Source organism: Panthera pardus, unplaced genomic scaffold (assembly GCF_024362965.1).
Source record: "Panthera pardus isolate Hobbes unplaced genomic scaffold, ASM2436296v1 HiC_scaffold_26, whole genome shotgun sequence".
NCBI classification, from domain to species: domain Eukaryota; kingdom Metazoa; phylum Chordata; class Mammalia; order Carnivora; family Felidae; genus Panthera; species Panthera pardus.
In genome coordinates this window covers 6,190,908-6,207,024 of record NW_026526832.1, presented here as the reverse complement: position 1 = coordinate 6,207,024, position 16,117 = coordinate 6,190,908, and the positions used below count along the sequence as shown (strand labels likewise).

The 16,117-nt window shown below is 41.7% G+C and overlaps 1 protein-coding gene across 6 annotated transcripts in view; it reads left to right on the top strand.

Annotated features, from left to right (window-relative positions):
- The window catches only part of MTA3 (metastasis associated 1 family member 3), a 222,042-nt gene that overhangs the window by 194,502 nt on the left and 11,423 nt on the right, over positions 1 to 16,117 (top strand). For all 6 annotated transcript variants that reach the window (XR_008418028.1, XM_053890979.1, XM_053890978.1 and 3 more), the window contains 2 exons: positions 6,382 to 6,468; positions 9,205 to 9,351. Coding sequence is in view for 5 of the 6 variants with exons in the window: in XM_053890979.1 (XP_053746954.1) it covers positions 6,382 to 6,468; positions 9,205 to 9,351 (234 nt within the window). In the remaining variant the exon portion in view is untranslated. The remainder of the gene's footprint in view (positions 1 to 6,381; positions 6,469 to 9,204; positions 9,352 to 16,117) is intronic.

The following is a 16,117-nucleotide window of genomic DNA, read 5'->3' as shown; positions in this document are numbered from 1 at the left end:
AAATGTAAGAAGTAATAGTATCTGTGGGAAGGGAAACTGGGAGGCTAAGGCAAAGGTGTGGAGAGGAGACTTCCTCCTGTTTATCCTTTTATACGTTTTCACCTTTGAGCCCTGGGAGTACATTTCCTATTTTAAAAAACAATTTTAAAAACTTAAGTATATAGTATGATCAACATGTTTAAAAATATATACATATGAGATCTATAGAGAGAGGGTGATTTTTTATTTTTATTTTTTAAGTTTATTTATTTTGAAAGACAGAGAGTAAGCAGGGGAGGGGCAGAGAGAGAATCCCAAGCAAGCTCTGCACTATCATCGCAGAGCCTGATATGGGGTCGGAACTCATGAACTATGAGATCATGAACAAAATTGGATGCTCAACCAACTGAGCCATCCAGGCACCCCAGAAGGTGATTTTTTTAAAAAACCAAATTCCCCCAAATATCTATTTGTTTAATAATACACTTAAAAAATTTTTTTTAATATTTATATTTGAGAGGGAGAGAGACCACGTGAGTGGGGGGAGGGGCAGAGAGAGTGACAGAATCCGAAGCAGACTCCAGGTTCTGAGTTGTCAGCACAGAGCGCAACTTGGGGCTCGAACTCACGAGCCACGAGATCATGACCTGAGCCAAAGTCGGACACTTAACCAACTGAGCCACCCAGGTGCCCCGATGATACACCTTTATATGTAAATATATAATAAGTCCATGACTTAGTACTTACTAACATTTACTATTACTTATTACTAACGTTAATACACAATTCCTCAGCCAGTTCTACCACATAGATAGTGGCTATTAAACATGGACTGGTAGACCAAAAACCAAAACGTTGCAGAAAGAGAAGTACTGTGTCCTTGACAAGATTTGCAGACCAACAGCATGGGTTGCCAAGTTTCAGACAGCCTGTCTCTTCTCCCCCTTGACACCCCACCCCACCCAGTAAGAAAGCCACAGTATGATAATGGTGTTCCTCCTTTGTTATTGCCATCAGACGTTACCACTGAGCTCCCCGATGATTTTATCAAAGATTTATAAAATCACCCAACACCTGATGAGCACAGGGTTACTGCTTGAGATTCAGGATCCTCAGAAACTGAGGTTTCTATGAGCAGCATTCCATAGATAAAGCTAAAGTGCCAAGGGGAGCGGATCCAAGCAGTTGACCTGCCACCTTGGTAGCTTGCGTGGGTGACTCACTGGTTTGTGACTTGAATGACCATCATTCCCTAGTATGACGCTCCTCGAGAGACACCTGGAGCCACTTTTGTATGTTTGAAGATGCTAATTCAACTTTGGAAGTATCCCAAGGGCCTGTATTCAGAAGCTGTTAATATATATTTTATGAGTTTTTTCCCTAGGGATTTCTCAGCAAAAGTTTATATAAAGTTGTGTGAAATTTTCAAATTCCAGTATTAGGAGAGAATAGTTTTGGTATTTGGGGTAGTTTATTTGTAATAAAAATTTATTTCTGAATGGACACTTTAAATTTTTCTAAAGATACAAAAGTGGTTACAAATCTTACTGTCATTCCCGTTTCTACCACCTTCAGAGTGTAAATGTTGTCATAGCATGTAAAGTATCCAGAGATACTCTGTGTATCTATACCAGTCTAAGGAGGTGTATTCCTTTTGTGTTTTAATACAGATGTTAATGTCCACATTGTTCTGCACCTGGCTTTTTTTAATTTTTAATTTTATTTTTTAGAGACCGTGAGGGGTTCCTGGATGGTTCAGTCAGTTAAGCATCCAGCTTCGGCTCAAGGCATGATCTCACGGTTCATCATGAGTTTGAGCCCCACATCGGGCTCTCTGCTGTCAGCGCAGAGCCCATTTCAGATCCTCTGTCTCCCTCTGTCTCTGCCTCTCTACTCCCCCATCTCAAAAATAAATAAACATTAAAAAAGAAAACAACTAGCTACAGCAAGCAGGGGAGAGGGGAAGAGGGAGGGGTGGGTAGAGAGAGAATCTCAGGCAGGCTCCATGCTCAGCACAGAGCCCTACACGGGACTTGATCCCATGACCCTGGGATTGTGACCTGAGCCAAAATCAAGGGTCAACACTCAATAAACATAATCTGTTGTATGTTTATTTTAACCAGTTTTCTATTAAACAGATTTTTAGGTTATTTCCATTTATTTTCTGTTATGTAATGTTGCAACAAATATCCTTATGCAGATAGCATTTCATACTAATGTGTGAAATGTGCATGTAGGTTACAGGACCTCTAAAAGTAGAACATCTGGGTCAAAGAACATGCCTTTGAGATTTTAATAGTCACTACCCAGTAACCTTTAGAAAAACTATGATTTGAGCTCCCACCCACGATATGCAGAGAATGCCTGTTTCTCTAGAACCTTGCCATCAGTGTTATTCATCTTTGAAACCCTTGACTAGTTGACAGGTGACACGTAAGTTATATTAGTTTGCATTTCTCATTTTGAATGAGGTAGAAATATTTGCATATATTTGAAAACCATTTGTATTTCCTTTTCTGTCAACTGTTTTTGCCCCTGGCCTGTTTTCTATTAGAAGTCTTACTGACTTGTGAGAACTTTTATATTTTAAGGAAGTTAGCTCTTGATCTGTGATAAATGGTGCAAATATTTTCCTCCATTTTGCCTTTGACTTTGTTTATGATGAATTTGTCAAGCAGATTTTTTTTTTAAACATAGTTGAATTTATCATTTCTTTTAATGGCACCTAGGTTTTGCGTCTTCTTTACAAAATGCCTGGGTGGCTCATTTGGTTAAGCATCTGACTCTTGATTTCAGCTCAGGTCATGATCTCACAGTTTGTGGTTTGAACCCCATGTAGGACTCTGCGCTGACAGTGCGAGGCCTGCTTGGAATTCTTTCTCCCTCTCTCTCCACTTCTCCCTGCTTGCTCACTGTCTCAAAAATAAATAAACATTAAGAAAGAAAGAAAAAGGAAAGAAAGAAAGAAAGAAAGAAAGAAAGAAAGAAAGAAAGAAAGAAAGAAAAAAGAAAGAGAAAGAAAGAAAAAGAAAGGAAGGAAGGAAAGGAAGGGAGGAAGGGAGGAAGGAAGGAAGAGAAAAGGAAAGAAATGCCTTTGCAGGGTCGCCTAGGTTGCTCAGTTGGTTGGGTGTCAGACTCTTGATCTCCGCTTGATCTCTGGGTCATGAGTTCAAGCCCCATGTTGGGCTCCACGCTGGGCAGGAAGCTTTCTTATAAATACATAAAAATAGAAATGCTTTTGCAATTCCTTTAAGAAAATTCTGAGTGGTTTTATTTTGACAGCAGTCTTGGAAGCCCATGTGAGATGTTTTTGTGAAGTTTAATTCAGTGTGTACTTTTTGTAGTTTTTCTATTTTATTCCCTCCCCCAACTATCTCACACACACACACACACACACACACACACACACACACACACACACACACATTTCCAAAACATTTTAGAAAAATGACCATGAGTTGCAATAAAAGCAATAGTGTTTTTTCTAGGTTTACCTCAAGGAGATGCAACTCTAGGAAGCCAAAGAAATGTGCCTGTGTGCAACCAAGTGATTTGAGTGAGGAGCCCATGTTCTCCCTCTTTCTGGGCAAACTTTTATTCCTTCTGGGTTCTTTGGGCATTTCTCAGGCAGCTTGTTTTATCTATGCACTTTTAACGCATCCTAATGAATGCTCTGTGTTTCAGTAGAGTTAGGTGAATAATTTGAGAGCCAGGACCAACTGACAAGTGGCACCACTGGCCTGCTCTTGAGTGCAGACCAAGATTCTGTTTAACCAACTCACGTGTGGACCCGATAATCCTATGTTTATGATCATTCCCTTGGGGCAGAAGGTATTTTTCCCATGCATATTCAGAGTGTATCACTGAATGCGTGCAGTTGTGACGTCAAACAGTAACTAGCTAGTTTTAGCACTTTTGATCCTGATTTCCTCATCGTTGAGACTGAGAATTCTTGCCACCAACTACTTTCTTTTAAAACATACTGGCGATTAGTGATCCTTCTAAAGAGCTTTGATCCCCCACTCAGGTGCTCTGTAAATTGTCACTTGGCACATCACATCATTAATCCTACTGATTTAATGAGAAATTAAAAGCAGATTAGTTTAATTTCAAATGAAATATCTTTAGTATTGTGCTGGTGCCCCTTTTGATAGGCTGTCCATTCTGTTGATTCTTGTCAAGGTGATAGTCCTTTGGGAGTCCAGAAGCTGCAGCCACATTGGCAGTTTTCCTTTGGGCCTTATCCACGGGAACAAAGTGTGAAGTTAGTCATATTACTGGTAATACAACGATTGCCTTTGTCCAAAACACAGAGGAAGTACCAGGCTGATTCATTCAAGCTTTCTTTCCTTAATAAAAAAAATAAAATTTTCTCTTGTCCTCATCCCAAGTCTAACTTGAAATTTGTGTGAATTAGCAATATTATGAAGGAATTACTTAGTATTAAATACTAGTGATTTGGCAGGTATTTGGTCCCTGCAGGGTTTGTGCTACCTTTTTTTTTTTAATGTTTATTTATTTGGGGGAGGGGGGAGGGGCAGAGAGAGAGAGGAGGAGAGATTCTTAACCAGGCTCCACACTCAGCACAAAGCCTGAAATAAAGCTTGATCCTATGAACCATGAGACCATGACCTGAGCCAAAATCAAGAGTCCAATGCTTAACCAACTGAGCCACCCAGGCAACCCCCATGCTGCTTTTTAATGTTTATTTAGATTATTCTTCCAAAATATGCTTAGAATTTCTTCTTATATTTTCACTACTGTTCAACAACAGGTGAAAATTTTCGTATCTTAATAATTTTCCTTCCAAAGGAAATCCACTGAGCCAGAAAAGAAATTGGATCATTTATAGTTATCCATGGTTGTATAATAATTAGCCAGTGCTTGGGATACATATTCAGATTCCTATTACTTGAGGCTGTCTGCAGTATGTGCTTTGTTTATTATAAATGGGTTTTTTTAAATACTATTTTCCCACCTCTTTCTGTTTAATAGTTAAAATAGTTTCCTTGGTGGGGCACCTGTGTAGCTCAGTCAGTTAAGTGTCCAGCTTTGGCCCAGGTCATGATCTCACAGTTCTTGAGTTCAAGCCCTGCATTGGACTCTCTGCTGTCGGGATGGAGCCCACTTCAGATGCTCTGTCCCCTTCTCTCTCTGTCCTTCCCCTGCTCATGCTCTCTCTATCAAAAATAAATAAAAAACATTTAAAAAAATTGTAGTTTCCTAGGTGAGAGGGCTAGAGCTTATGAAAAAGTTAATTTTTAATTTTAAATGATTTGAGACTCCAGATTGAATTGCACATTTTAACACTAATAGTGCAGAATATTCCAACGGATGTCAAAAGCAATTTCCTGTAGGTACGCCTAAAAATGTGGTCTCAGCCACAGAAAACCTACAGAACATTTTTGTCAAGTATTTGAAGGTGGGGAAAAAGCATAAACGTAGCAAAACAATATCTGCTAAAACTACCTTGTTAAGCTTTATGACAATACCTGCAAATTTAAAAAACATTTCAATACCTTTTTTATTTTTTTTTTGGTCCCTTCAAATTGTATTTTCGTAACTTAACTCTTTGGTGTGAGAGCAGTCATGTTCCACATCTACTCTGCCACCCTAATGACAGCTAATTACAACACAGACAGTGTTTGTGTTGTATGCTTTATTTTTCTCCGTCAGAAGTGTCTTCTGGTAGGGTATGAGGAACGTGATGTGAACTTTTATGAATGCTAATATCCATTCTCAGTATCGTAATGTTCTGACTAATGGATGACATACTCTGTCTACATACAGGGAACCTTTTGAATCTCAGCACTAGTGACATCACAGTAGGATATGAAGGATAAGAAAACCAGCAATAAAGCCAGTGACCCACTTTTACCCGCGTGAGGCTCTTATCTAATGGACTTGAGTTTAATCAAGAGAGATGAAGACTTCTCAGCGGAGCCTCACTCCCATAGGTCAAGGATGGCCAAGTGTGTTGCCTCTGTCAGCTGTCATTTTTGTTTTCTATGCCAGATTCATCTTACATGAGGACTGATTTCACATCATACTGCCCAGAAGTTTTTCTACTGTATCGAAGCAATGCCATGGCTAGAAAGGAAGCATATTTTTACTATTTTGCCGATAGGCCCACACAGAAACAAAGCACATGTGTAAGATGTGTGTTAGCTATACTCCTGTGAGGCTTTAAAGTGAGTGTTCTCCAGGTAAATCCTTCATTCAGTAATTGGGAACCAGAACTAGAAACAGTTTTCTCAAACCCAAAGGAAACTATGCAGGAATCTGGTGGATATTTTGCATCGTCGTCCACTTGAACCTTTTTTTTTTTTTTTCTGCAGTGTGTGTAGTATAGGTAGCGAAATCAGCCTCATTGGTTGTCTCCGTGTTTCCTTCTCTCCTCAGATGCAGACAGACATGCCGAACTATCTGGAAGCCCACTGAAAAGCAAAAGCACTAGGAAACCTTTGGCATGTATCATTGGGTACTTAGGTGGGTATTTTCTAACAGAGGGAAAATTTCAAACAACAATTTCGGTACCTTCTAAGTATTTGGCTACTCTAAATTGACAAGCACTTAAACTAAATCCAAGCCTTTCAAGTAGCTGAAATTGGATACTTTCCTATATATAGTCAATTTATTTTGTTTTAGAAGCTTTTCTTTGTATTACCAAAACATATACACACGGCATATGCACACAGTTATGGATATGTTTAGTGTTTCCCCCAAAAAACCATTAAATAAAAATGTAATGTATATTTATGGATGTAAATACAGATAAAGCAAAAAGAGGAAAATAAGAATCACTAAACTTTTAGAGGATGAATATTCTTAATGTTTTGATTTAAATCCTTCCACTTGGCTTATTTTTTTTAATGAGATAAAAGTGGTTTTAACCCACCTTTAAAAAATATTTATGGTTTTAATGTACCAATTAAAGTTACTTTGAAAGGGAAACATTTGTATTGCTTTCTGGTTTTTATCATCTTATTTAACTTGGAAGTTGCCAAAGGTGATGGTTCCATATACATGTTGAAATAGCACAATTAAGAATAGTATTTGTAAAAATCAGTAGGCAGTCACCCTCTTTTTGTTTTTTGCGAGTGTTAAGGTAATTTACAAAATAATGGTTCCTAAAATGGTTCCTGGTATACGTAGGAGCTATAATGGCATGTTTTTGTGCTTCTAATATTCTTGCTTTTTTTATTTTCTCAGTAAAAGTGAAAGAGGTACTCAGAGTTGCATTGAACCTTATTGCTCTGTCAGAAAGATACACGGTTATGAAGTGTTCAGACTCTAGACACGCCTTTAAAATTCAAAGTGTAGCCTTGAACTTGGTATATTATCTCGTCCTCATCAGCACATCCAAAAGTCAGAAGCTCACAGCTCCCTCTTTGATTTTACTTGGTCGCCTTATTTCTTGTTTTATTTCTCAGAGCCTAAAGAGTTGCTTTGATAGCCCCCGAAAATATCACCTGGTTATCATAGGCAGGACCTAGTCATGGTGATCAAGTCCTTGAAGGTTGCTGTCTGTATTCCCTTGCAGGACGTAAGCCTAGAAGCCCCTTCTCCCACCATGCAAGGAAAAGTCTCTGATCATAAGAAATAGAATTATTTCTAATATTTGCATATTTCTAATATGCAGCTAACATTGCATATTAGTTTTTCCACGGGTAATTGTGTGTTCCTCCTATGGGCAAACTGGTCTTTGTGCCTACTACATAAGCCCAAAGCTGTCCTCTTCTTACCAGCTGAAACACATCCCTACCTAACGTATTTCTGAGTTTTTACTACGTACAAGACACTATGCTAATTGATTTGGGGGAACACCAAGATGAGTAAGACTCTGCCCTCCAAAATCTTAGTTTAGTAGGGAAAGCACACAGGTAAGGACAATTAAGCAAATGATTAGCTCCTATAAAGGAATTACAGGCAATATTCATTGGACAGTTAGAAGAAGGAGGAGTGACTTCTGATGATGAGAGTTCCGGCAGCCTACATGGAGAAAGCAGTATTTGATCTCAGCCTCGAATGATAAAGTAGTATTTAAATAGGTAGAACAATAGGAAAAAAATATTTTTTTTTCCTTTCTGAGGCCAAGGGAACTTCATAAATAAAGGGTTCAGTGAGTCCAAAGGCAAGTTGTCTGGTCTGGAAGGAGTGTAGTGTGGAGGTTGTAATGAAAAGGTTGGCAAGCCTTCAATGCCACGGTGAAAAAAAATCAGCACTCCATTTTGGTTAGCCCTTGATCTGTTCCTGAATTTGGGCGAGTGTAGAGTTTTGACCAGACCAAGATAAAGTACTTGTAACAATCCTAACCGTTTTTCCTGAGTTTCAGGAAATGAGGCTGATATCCTGGCCCTCCCCTGGGAAGACAGGGTGGCTTGTGCACACTTGGTGACTCAGGATCAGTAAGCAGGTTTAGCTTTGGACAAGAGGTGGTCCATATCAGTAACAGACTGAGATCCTCAAATCCAGTTCCTATAGGCTGCAATTTCTGTCCGCCTGCTTTATCCGAAATACGCAAGTAATTCTGGGCTATGTGGCCGACAACAACATACTTGATGTAAACACAGTATGCCACATGCACGTTATCGTTGTGTGATATATCCTCCATCAAAGCTTTTCTTCCACTACGTCTTGACTGTAGAATTTGGAGTTTGGTGTCAGGTTTCAGCTGTATCCACATGTTCTGGACTGGATGTGATTAACCCCGGTCCTAAACCCTGGTTGCAGAGCCAGATGAGGAATCTTGTTTTTCAGAAATCTCTCACACCCCAGACATGCTGCATGCTATGTTTTTGTTTTGATGGAGCAGAGTTAGTTTTCTCTGTCAGGCTACTTCTCCAGATAATGTTTACATTTCTAAAACCTTGAAGAGTTGGCTGCCTTATTCCCTTAGTAAATCTGTGTTTCAGTGACCTTCTGAAGTGGCAGTGGCTTTTTGTTGGTGGTTTTTGTTGTTGTCGTTGTTGCTTGTACTCCCAACATGAAGCTCAGAGCTCCAGCTAGCAGAGGAAGAGGCAGCTCACTTTTGATAAGGAAAGCCATGGTAACAGCACTTGAAGCTGAATCATTATGGAGGTCCTTGGGAAAACAGGCTGGCTCATAAGGAACTGACTCTCAGCTCATTAAGAAGTAAGATGTGTGCCTATTAGGCACTGTAAGTGCACACAGAGATTTTTAATACCATGCTCTGAGTTGAGAAACCTTTTCTCCCCCTGCCAGAGATCCATCCTTCGAAGAAACCTAATGTCATTCGATCTACACCAAGCCTGCAAACCCCCACTACCAAGCGGATGCTAACCACCCCAAATCACACATCTCTGAGCATTTTGGGGAAAAGGAACTACAGTCATCACAATGGCCTGGATGGTATGTAAGCCCAGGAATCCTGGGGAGCGCTGGTCTGATAGGCCAGGGCCTCTCTGCCCTTGTCGGCTCTCAGCATGTCCCGTGACAAATGCAAGACGTGTAGCAAACAGGTTCTTCTACCCTCTAATTGAACTGAATGTGTGGTAAGGGGAGAAGAGGGAAGGCTGCCTCGTGCCACAGTGAGGACATTTTGCCAAGTGATAGTCACCTCAGAAGGGGCCCTTTCCTCACATTCCCTGTGAGGAGACTCGTTTGGAGAGGAAGTCTGTATTTATCAGGTTGCCTCTGCTAGGCGATAATGTTCTTGCTGGGATGCATACTCACTGCTCATTTATGTTTTCCTTGAGCAGAAGGGACGATTTCACCTTATGTCTGAGGCAGCCGTGCTCTCTGGGGGGAGGGTTCTTCAGCATTCTGCGGATCATTTTGCATTTGGCATTTGTCCCCTACTTCTTTCACCTTATAAAATTTTTTTTAATTGCTCAAGAGTGCTACAAGTCATGAAGGAGATTGCCTGGGTGATGTCTCAAATACAGAAATAATAATTTGTTCGAAATGGAAAAGCTGAGAAATATCACCTCTTATCCAAAGTACTTCTCTTGGGGCTTGGCCCTATAATGACTCTTCAGGTGGAATTGAATTATCCTCCCCATTTGGACCATCAGCACAAGCATAATAAATCATGCAGGCAGTATATACTGTTCATTTCAACAGTCCTGGAATTTGAAGCTGTCTTGATTGTTGAAATGTTGGTATTTATTTACGAGTAAAACTCTCTCCAGGCTTTTCATGTCTTCAGGGCTTCTAAATTCCTTCAATGACAGTAAATTATTTATAATGAGGCCCTAGAGCAGGGATGTGGAATAGACCTTCTAGTAATCGTTTCCCGTGGTTGTTTTCCTTCAGTATGACTTTCCGTGGTCACAGTGATGTCAAAATGGATAAAAAATTGAGGGTGAAGAGTTTAGTTTGCATTTATAGGATATCAATATGTTATAGACATGACTTTCAAGAACTTAGCTACACAGTAGTCTTGCAGGATACTTCTTCGCTAACAAGGACATTGGCCATTTTTGCCACAATACGCCTGGTATCTGGATAGCAGAAGACTAAGGACGGGTTGTGTCCAAATGTGGAGATTGGATTTCTTTCCAGCTTTTGCTTGCCCACAGCCTGGGGCTTTTGGATTCAGGCTTACATGGAATCAGGGATCTTTCTTTTCCACCTCACGACCTCTCTGGCCTCTCTAGGTGTATTGAAAGCAGAAATTAAGTTCCAGTTCATTTGATACATACACATGCATGTACATCTACACTTTCTGGTAAGAAGACTCTTGTAGTGACTACAGTTGGAATAACAGCTCTCTACTCTCTTTTTCCACTTGGGCCCAATGGTCACACTCACACTGGGCCCCAGTCCTAGCCCCGCATTGCAATTCACGTTGCTCTTTCCTTGTATCACAGCTACCTATATCTTTAGAATTTCTAAAAAATGCCACCTCATAGTGTTCCCTCTCTACGCCTGTTTGCCCCATTTCCTTCGGAAGATTGCTGCTGCAAGGTCATTGCTTCTCCGCTCCGAGCAGGAGGAATGGACAGGACGTACAATGAATCCCTGGTGTTATGTTTTCGGAGACCTTCAACCTTGTTTAGGGAAAGACACTCATCTCATTTTCTGGAAAGACCTAGCTGTTGAGACACCTTTATCCTTCCATACCCTTTTGTCTTTGCTCTCCCGGCATGGTATGGAGAGGAAGGCTGGATGACATGTGCCTTACCTGTGTTATCTCATTTGATTCACGTGACAGAAGGTTCTACGGGGTCAGGGCATTTAACTGTTTTGCATAACATTGTATTTCTACTGCCTAGCACAGTGCCTGGAACTTAGTAGGTGTTTAATCAATGTTGATTGAATAAACGAAAGTGACTGAGAAAAATGAGACCTAGAGAGAGGTAAATTAAATTTTCCAGGGGCGCCTGGGTGGCTCAGTCGGTTGGGCGTCCGACTTCGGCTCAGGTCATGATCTCACGGTCCATGAGTTCGAGCCCCGCGTCGGGCTCTGTGCTGACAGCTCAGAGCCTGGAGCCTGCTTCAGATTCTGTGTCTCCCTCTCTCTCTGACCCTCTCCTGTTCATGTTCTGTCTCTCTCTGTCTCAAAAATAAATAAACATTAAAAAAAAAATTTTTTTTTTAAATTGTCCAAAGTTACCAGGCACTGCATAAATGGATTGGGATTCCTATTCAGGTGTGGCTGATTTCAGAGTTTGCTCTTAACCACGGCTATAAAAGAAGTTGTGGCTCTCAAATATTTGTCAGCAAAGTAGAAAACGCAGAAGTCGTTCTCGCTAACTCAACGTAAGAAGTCAATATTGCAGGTCTTGGAGGACAGAATAGGTGACGGAACATGGTGAGGGGCACAGGAAGCAGCCACCATCCCTAGGGCTGGGAGAGCAAAAGCAAGCAGTTGCGGTTATCACATGCTAGAGGCTCGAGGAGGCCCGAGGAGCTAGAACTGAGGCCCCGAGGAAAGGCGCTGCTCTGCGGGTGCTGGCATCTCTCAAGTGTGATGAGGCTGGTTCCGGCAGCGTGAAGCAAAGCTGGGAACGGAGCAAACTGCACCTGCTATGGGGCGGGGCTGGGGGGGGGGTGGGGGGGTGAGGCGGGAGCAGGACCCGGCAAGCGCCTTCTGTGGCTGCCAGCCTTACAGCCTCCCTCTAGCACCCCCTACTGGTGTATCAGGGAGCCAGATGGCGAAGGAGAAGTATTTGCAGAGTCCCAGGCCCAGCGTCGCTAAGCTGAATTTAAATGGATGGGTGTGGAGCTGAGAGACAAGTGTAAGGGAAACACACATTGTAGAAAATGTCCCCATTTATTTTTTTATTTTTTTTTAATTTTTTTTTTTTTTAACGTTTATTTTTTTTTGAGACAGAGAGAGACACAGCATGAACGGGGGAGGGGCAGAGAGAGAGGGAGACACAGAATCGGAAGCAAGCTCCAGGCTCTGAGCCATCAGCCCAGAGCCCGATGCGGGGCTCGAACTCGCAGACCGCGAGATCGTGACCTGAGCTGAAGTCGGACGCTTAACCGACTGAGCCACCCAGGCGCCCCGAAAATGTCCCCATTTTTGTACTCCCAGTGAAGCTTTTCCTTGGGATAAAGGGTCTATTTCTTATTTCCTTGGGACATAGGATCCAGACTAACCTGAGCTTCCAAAGTGAACTCAAAGTACTAGGGGAAAAAAAAATTAGGTCAATAGTGAGTTTTCATGAGATAGTCAATACCATCACTTACTGGAATTGATGGATACAAACTCATGGAAAAGCCTCGCCCTGTGATCCAATAATAAAATCTGTTAGCATTGCTACTTAATTACCAGCATGCCAGACAGATGAGCACACCAAACAGGATGTTGATGGACAGAACTAATTTAACTGGAAACAAAACCTGACTGTACTGAAATATCCAGATATCTCAGCGTTAGGGCTTCCTGTCCCCTTCTCAGGGGCTTGCCTCACTTTATTCACCCTCCACCTTCAGCTGGAAGTTCATGATGATGGATAAAGAGGCTCTGGATTCCTGCTGGTAGGAAGGATTTTACCTGACATTTAAAAAAAAAAAAAAAAAGGTGGGGGTGTGCCTGGGTGGCTTAGTTAAGCGTCCAAATTCAGCTCAGGCCATGATTGTTGGGCTCTGTGCTGACAGCTCAGAGCCTGGAGCCTGCTTCAGATTCTATGTCTCCCTCTCTCTCTGCCTCACCCCTGCTTGTGCTCTGTCTCTCTCTGTCTCTCAAAAATGAATAAATGTTAAACAAAAATTTTTTAAATGATGGGCAGCTTCTTATCATCTTCCTGAAAGTCACTGTCTTTCATCTGGCCCTGGCCTCTTAAAGGCACCGATGGTTAGAAATCAGACCTCTGTGTCTTCTGTTAAGCTTAACCCTTGGCACTGGGCCACACCCAGCCCTCTGTGACTCCCCTACTGGAACTTAAACTCCAAGGGTGAAAACAGAATCTGCATACGTAAGAAGCCTCATTATTTGGGGTCAGTAATGGCAGGAAGAATGAAATTTCAAAACATAGACTTACACAGCTCCTTACTACTGTCCGCTATACTCCAGTCTTTCCCGTCAGGCGGTGGGCCAGTAATGTGCCGCCTGCCATCACATGCTTTCCAAATCCTATCTCCTTTGCTGACTTGCAGGTGCTTTGGTGACCTTTTTATTGCCAGCGAGCCAAGTACCTACCAAATTTGGCTGACTTGGTTAATTCCACGTAGCTGTGAGTAGAGAAAGCCCTGAGATCAGTGGGGAGAGAAGAGCAATTACTGGAAAAAGCCTTTCCATGTGTGAGAGCCCAAAAGAGAGGGCAACAGGGCAGATGGGATTTCTCTGTGCCACGGGGGAAAACGTACCTCTAAGTGTTTGGAACCATCTAGGATTAACTGCTCACTTCTCTGATTACTTCCTGTGTGGCCTTGGGTGAGTCACTCAGATTCTTGAAACCTGTTTTCTCCTCTGTAAAGTACAAATTTCATTTGCCTTAATGGGGTTGTGATAATGATTAAAGATATTGCGTCTACCTTATACCACTTGATCTGCCAAACTCTTTTTTTTTTTTAAAGATTATTTTTTAACGTTTATTTATTTTTGAGACAATGTGAGAGACAGAGTGCAAGCGGCGGAGGGGCAGACAGAGGGAGACACAGAATCTGAAGCAGACTCCAGGCTCTGAGCTGTCAGCACAGAGCCAGGCACGGGGCTCGAACTCACGAACCGTTAGATCATGACCTGAGCCGAAATCAGATGCTTAACCAGTTGAGCCACCCAGGCGCCCCTGATCTTCCAAACTCTTTATGAGATAGTTGTTATAACATGCATTTTAATAATGAAAAACCCCAGGCTCAAAGAGGTTGAGGGATTTCACTAAAGCCACACTGCTAACAAGTAGCAGAGATGAGATTTAAACTCCAATCTGGGGTTGTTTCCACTTGGTGTATGAGGACCAGGATTTGTGTGCTCAGTGCAACAAATACCTGGGAGATGTTTATGTTTTCTCCATGTTGGAGATGGGTGTGTGTTTGTGAATATAGAGAGGAACATAGTAGGTGTTTTTCTGTACTTAGACTGTGAGGTATAAGCCATGATTGTCTGATCAAAGCTATCCCTCCATCTCCTGCCTCTGTGAGGCTTTTCTGCCTGTAACATACCCCCTACATTTTCTGAAATGTAGGGCATAAGAACTATATTAGTGTCAGAGAGAGGGGAGAAAAAAAGAAACAAGAGAAAATTCACAGAATCACCTAAAGGTGAAATGTGTTTAAATTAAATTATAGGGTACACCCAGCATTGACTCTGACTCATGGTAGGTATTCATTAAGTGCTCAGATTCTATCCCCCCACCCTTTTTAGAAGAACTATTTTGAAAATTGTTAAGATATCAACCAAAGTTTTTGTAGTCATATGTGGATTGTATATAAATAAAGTGTCAACACATTTATTTACATTTATTTCTGACATAAACATAGGATTTCCAAAAAATGACTCATGGGTTTGCTTGGAAGTAAATGGGTGTGTTCCAAAGTATATTTGCACATTAGAAGGGCCCAGTATCTATAAAGAGAAATTGCCTTTGATTAAGCTATTTAAAGGAGTATTAAAGACAGGAAGTCAGATTGATAAAGAGGGCTCATTTAGCCTCATATAGGCTCCTGCAGTTAGAGACCCTACAGCAGAGGGGATGGAATATCACCATCCTGAGACAGTGGAATCTTTTTCAGAATGAGGGCTGAGTCAGAAAACACTCCAGAGAGGAGAGAGAGGGGCTGACCCCTCTCTCCTGACCCCTAAGAAGATGCCCTGGCCCTCCCCGCCCCAGGGAGCAGATCTTTTATTCTGCTGCACAGGGACAGGCGTCTGGCTGCTATGTCTCTGTCTTTATCAAATGGGGACCCTAGAGAACAACTTCTGTTTTGTAGTGATATGACCGAGGGGACATCAATTGGAGGTGTGCTCTTATCATCTTTTTCTGAGATGATACAGCTTTTGTCCCAGGGGTACTACTGAAGCCGGATTCAGTGTGTCGGGTATACCAAAGCCAACAGGCTCAGGAGAGAGGTGAGTTATCAGTGGGACAGAGTCAGGGCATCTGAGCCAAGGAAATTGATGAATGGTACAATAAACTCCTTTTTAATCTGCTCTCTTCTGGCTTATTTCCCCTGGGGTCTGTGAATACAGTGCAGATCCAGGTTTTTTTCCTTATTTGTTTTCCACATTGAGTAATATCATTTCTCTAAGTCTCCTATGAAGAGGGTATCCAATGTGGATGCCTCTAAGTACAATATTATGATCTAGGGTGTGAAGACTGTCCTTTGGACGACTTGTTTCTGACTCAGTGATTCAATAGCTCCAGCTGTTTGCATCCCAACTCCGGAAAATGGGGGGTGGGAGGTCCACTGTACCAGTGAGAGCAGTGAGAACGCTCTGGGAATGCTTCTGCTGTCTTCACAAATCCCAACAAAAATAGACTTCCAGCAACAGCTGATGGCATTCCTAGGCACACTTGGGCCCAGGCCGCCTTCTGTCAACATTTTTATGTCATTTCAAGAGACTTCATGTTTTTTTTTTTATCTTCCAAAATAGTGTTTATGGAAGAACATCAAGTGCCCCTGGATTTGCCTCTGATCTCCTTGTCTCAGGATGTAATGTTACAACCTGGTTTAATAGATAAAAGTGACTTTGAATTTTTTTTTTTTAGTATTTTCCAATGGA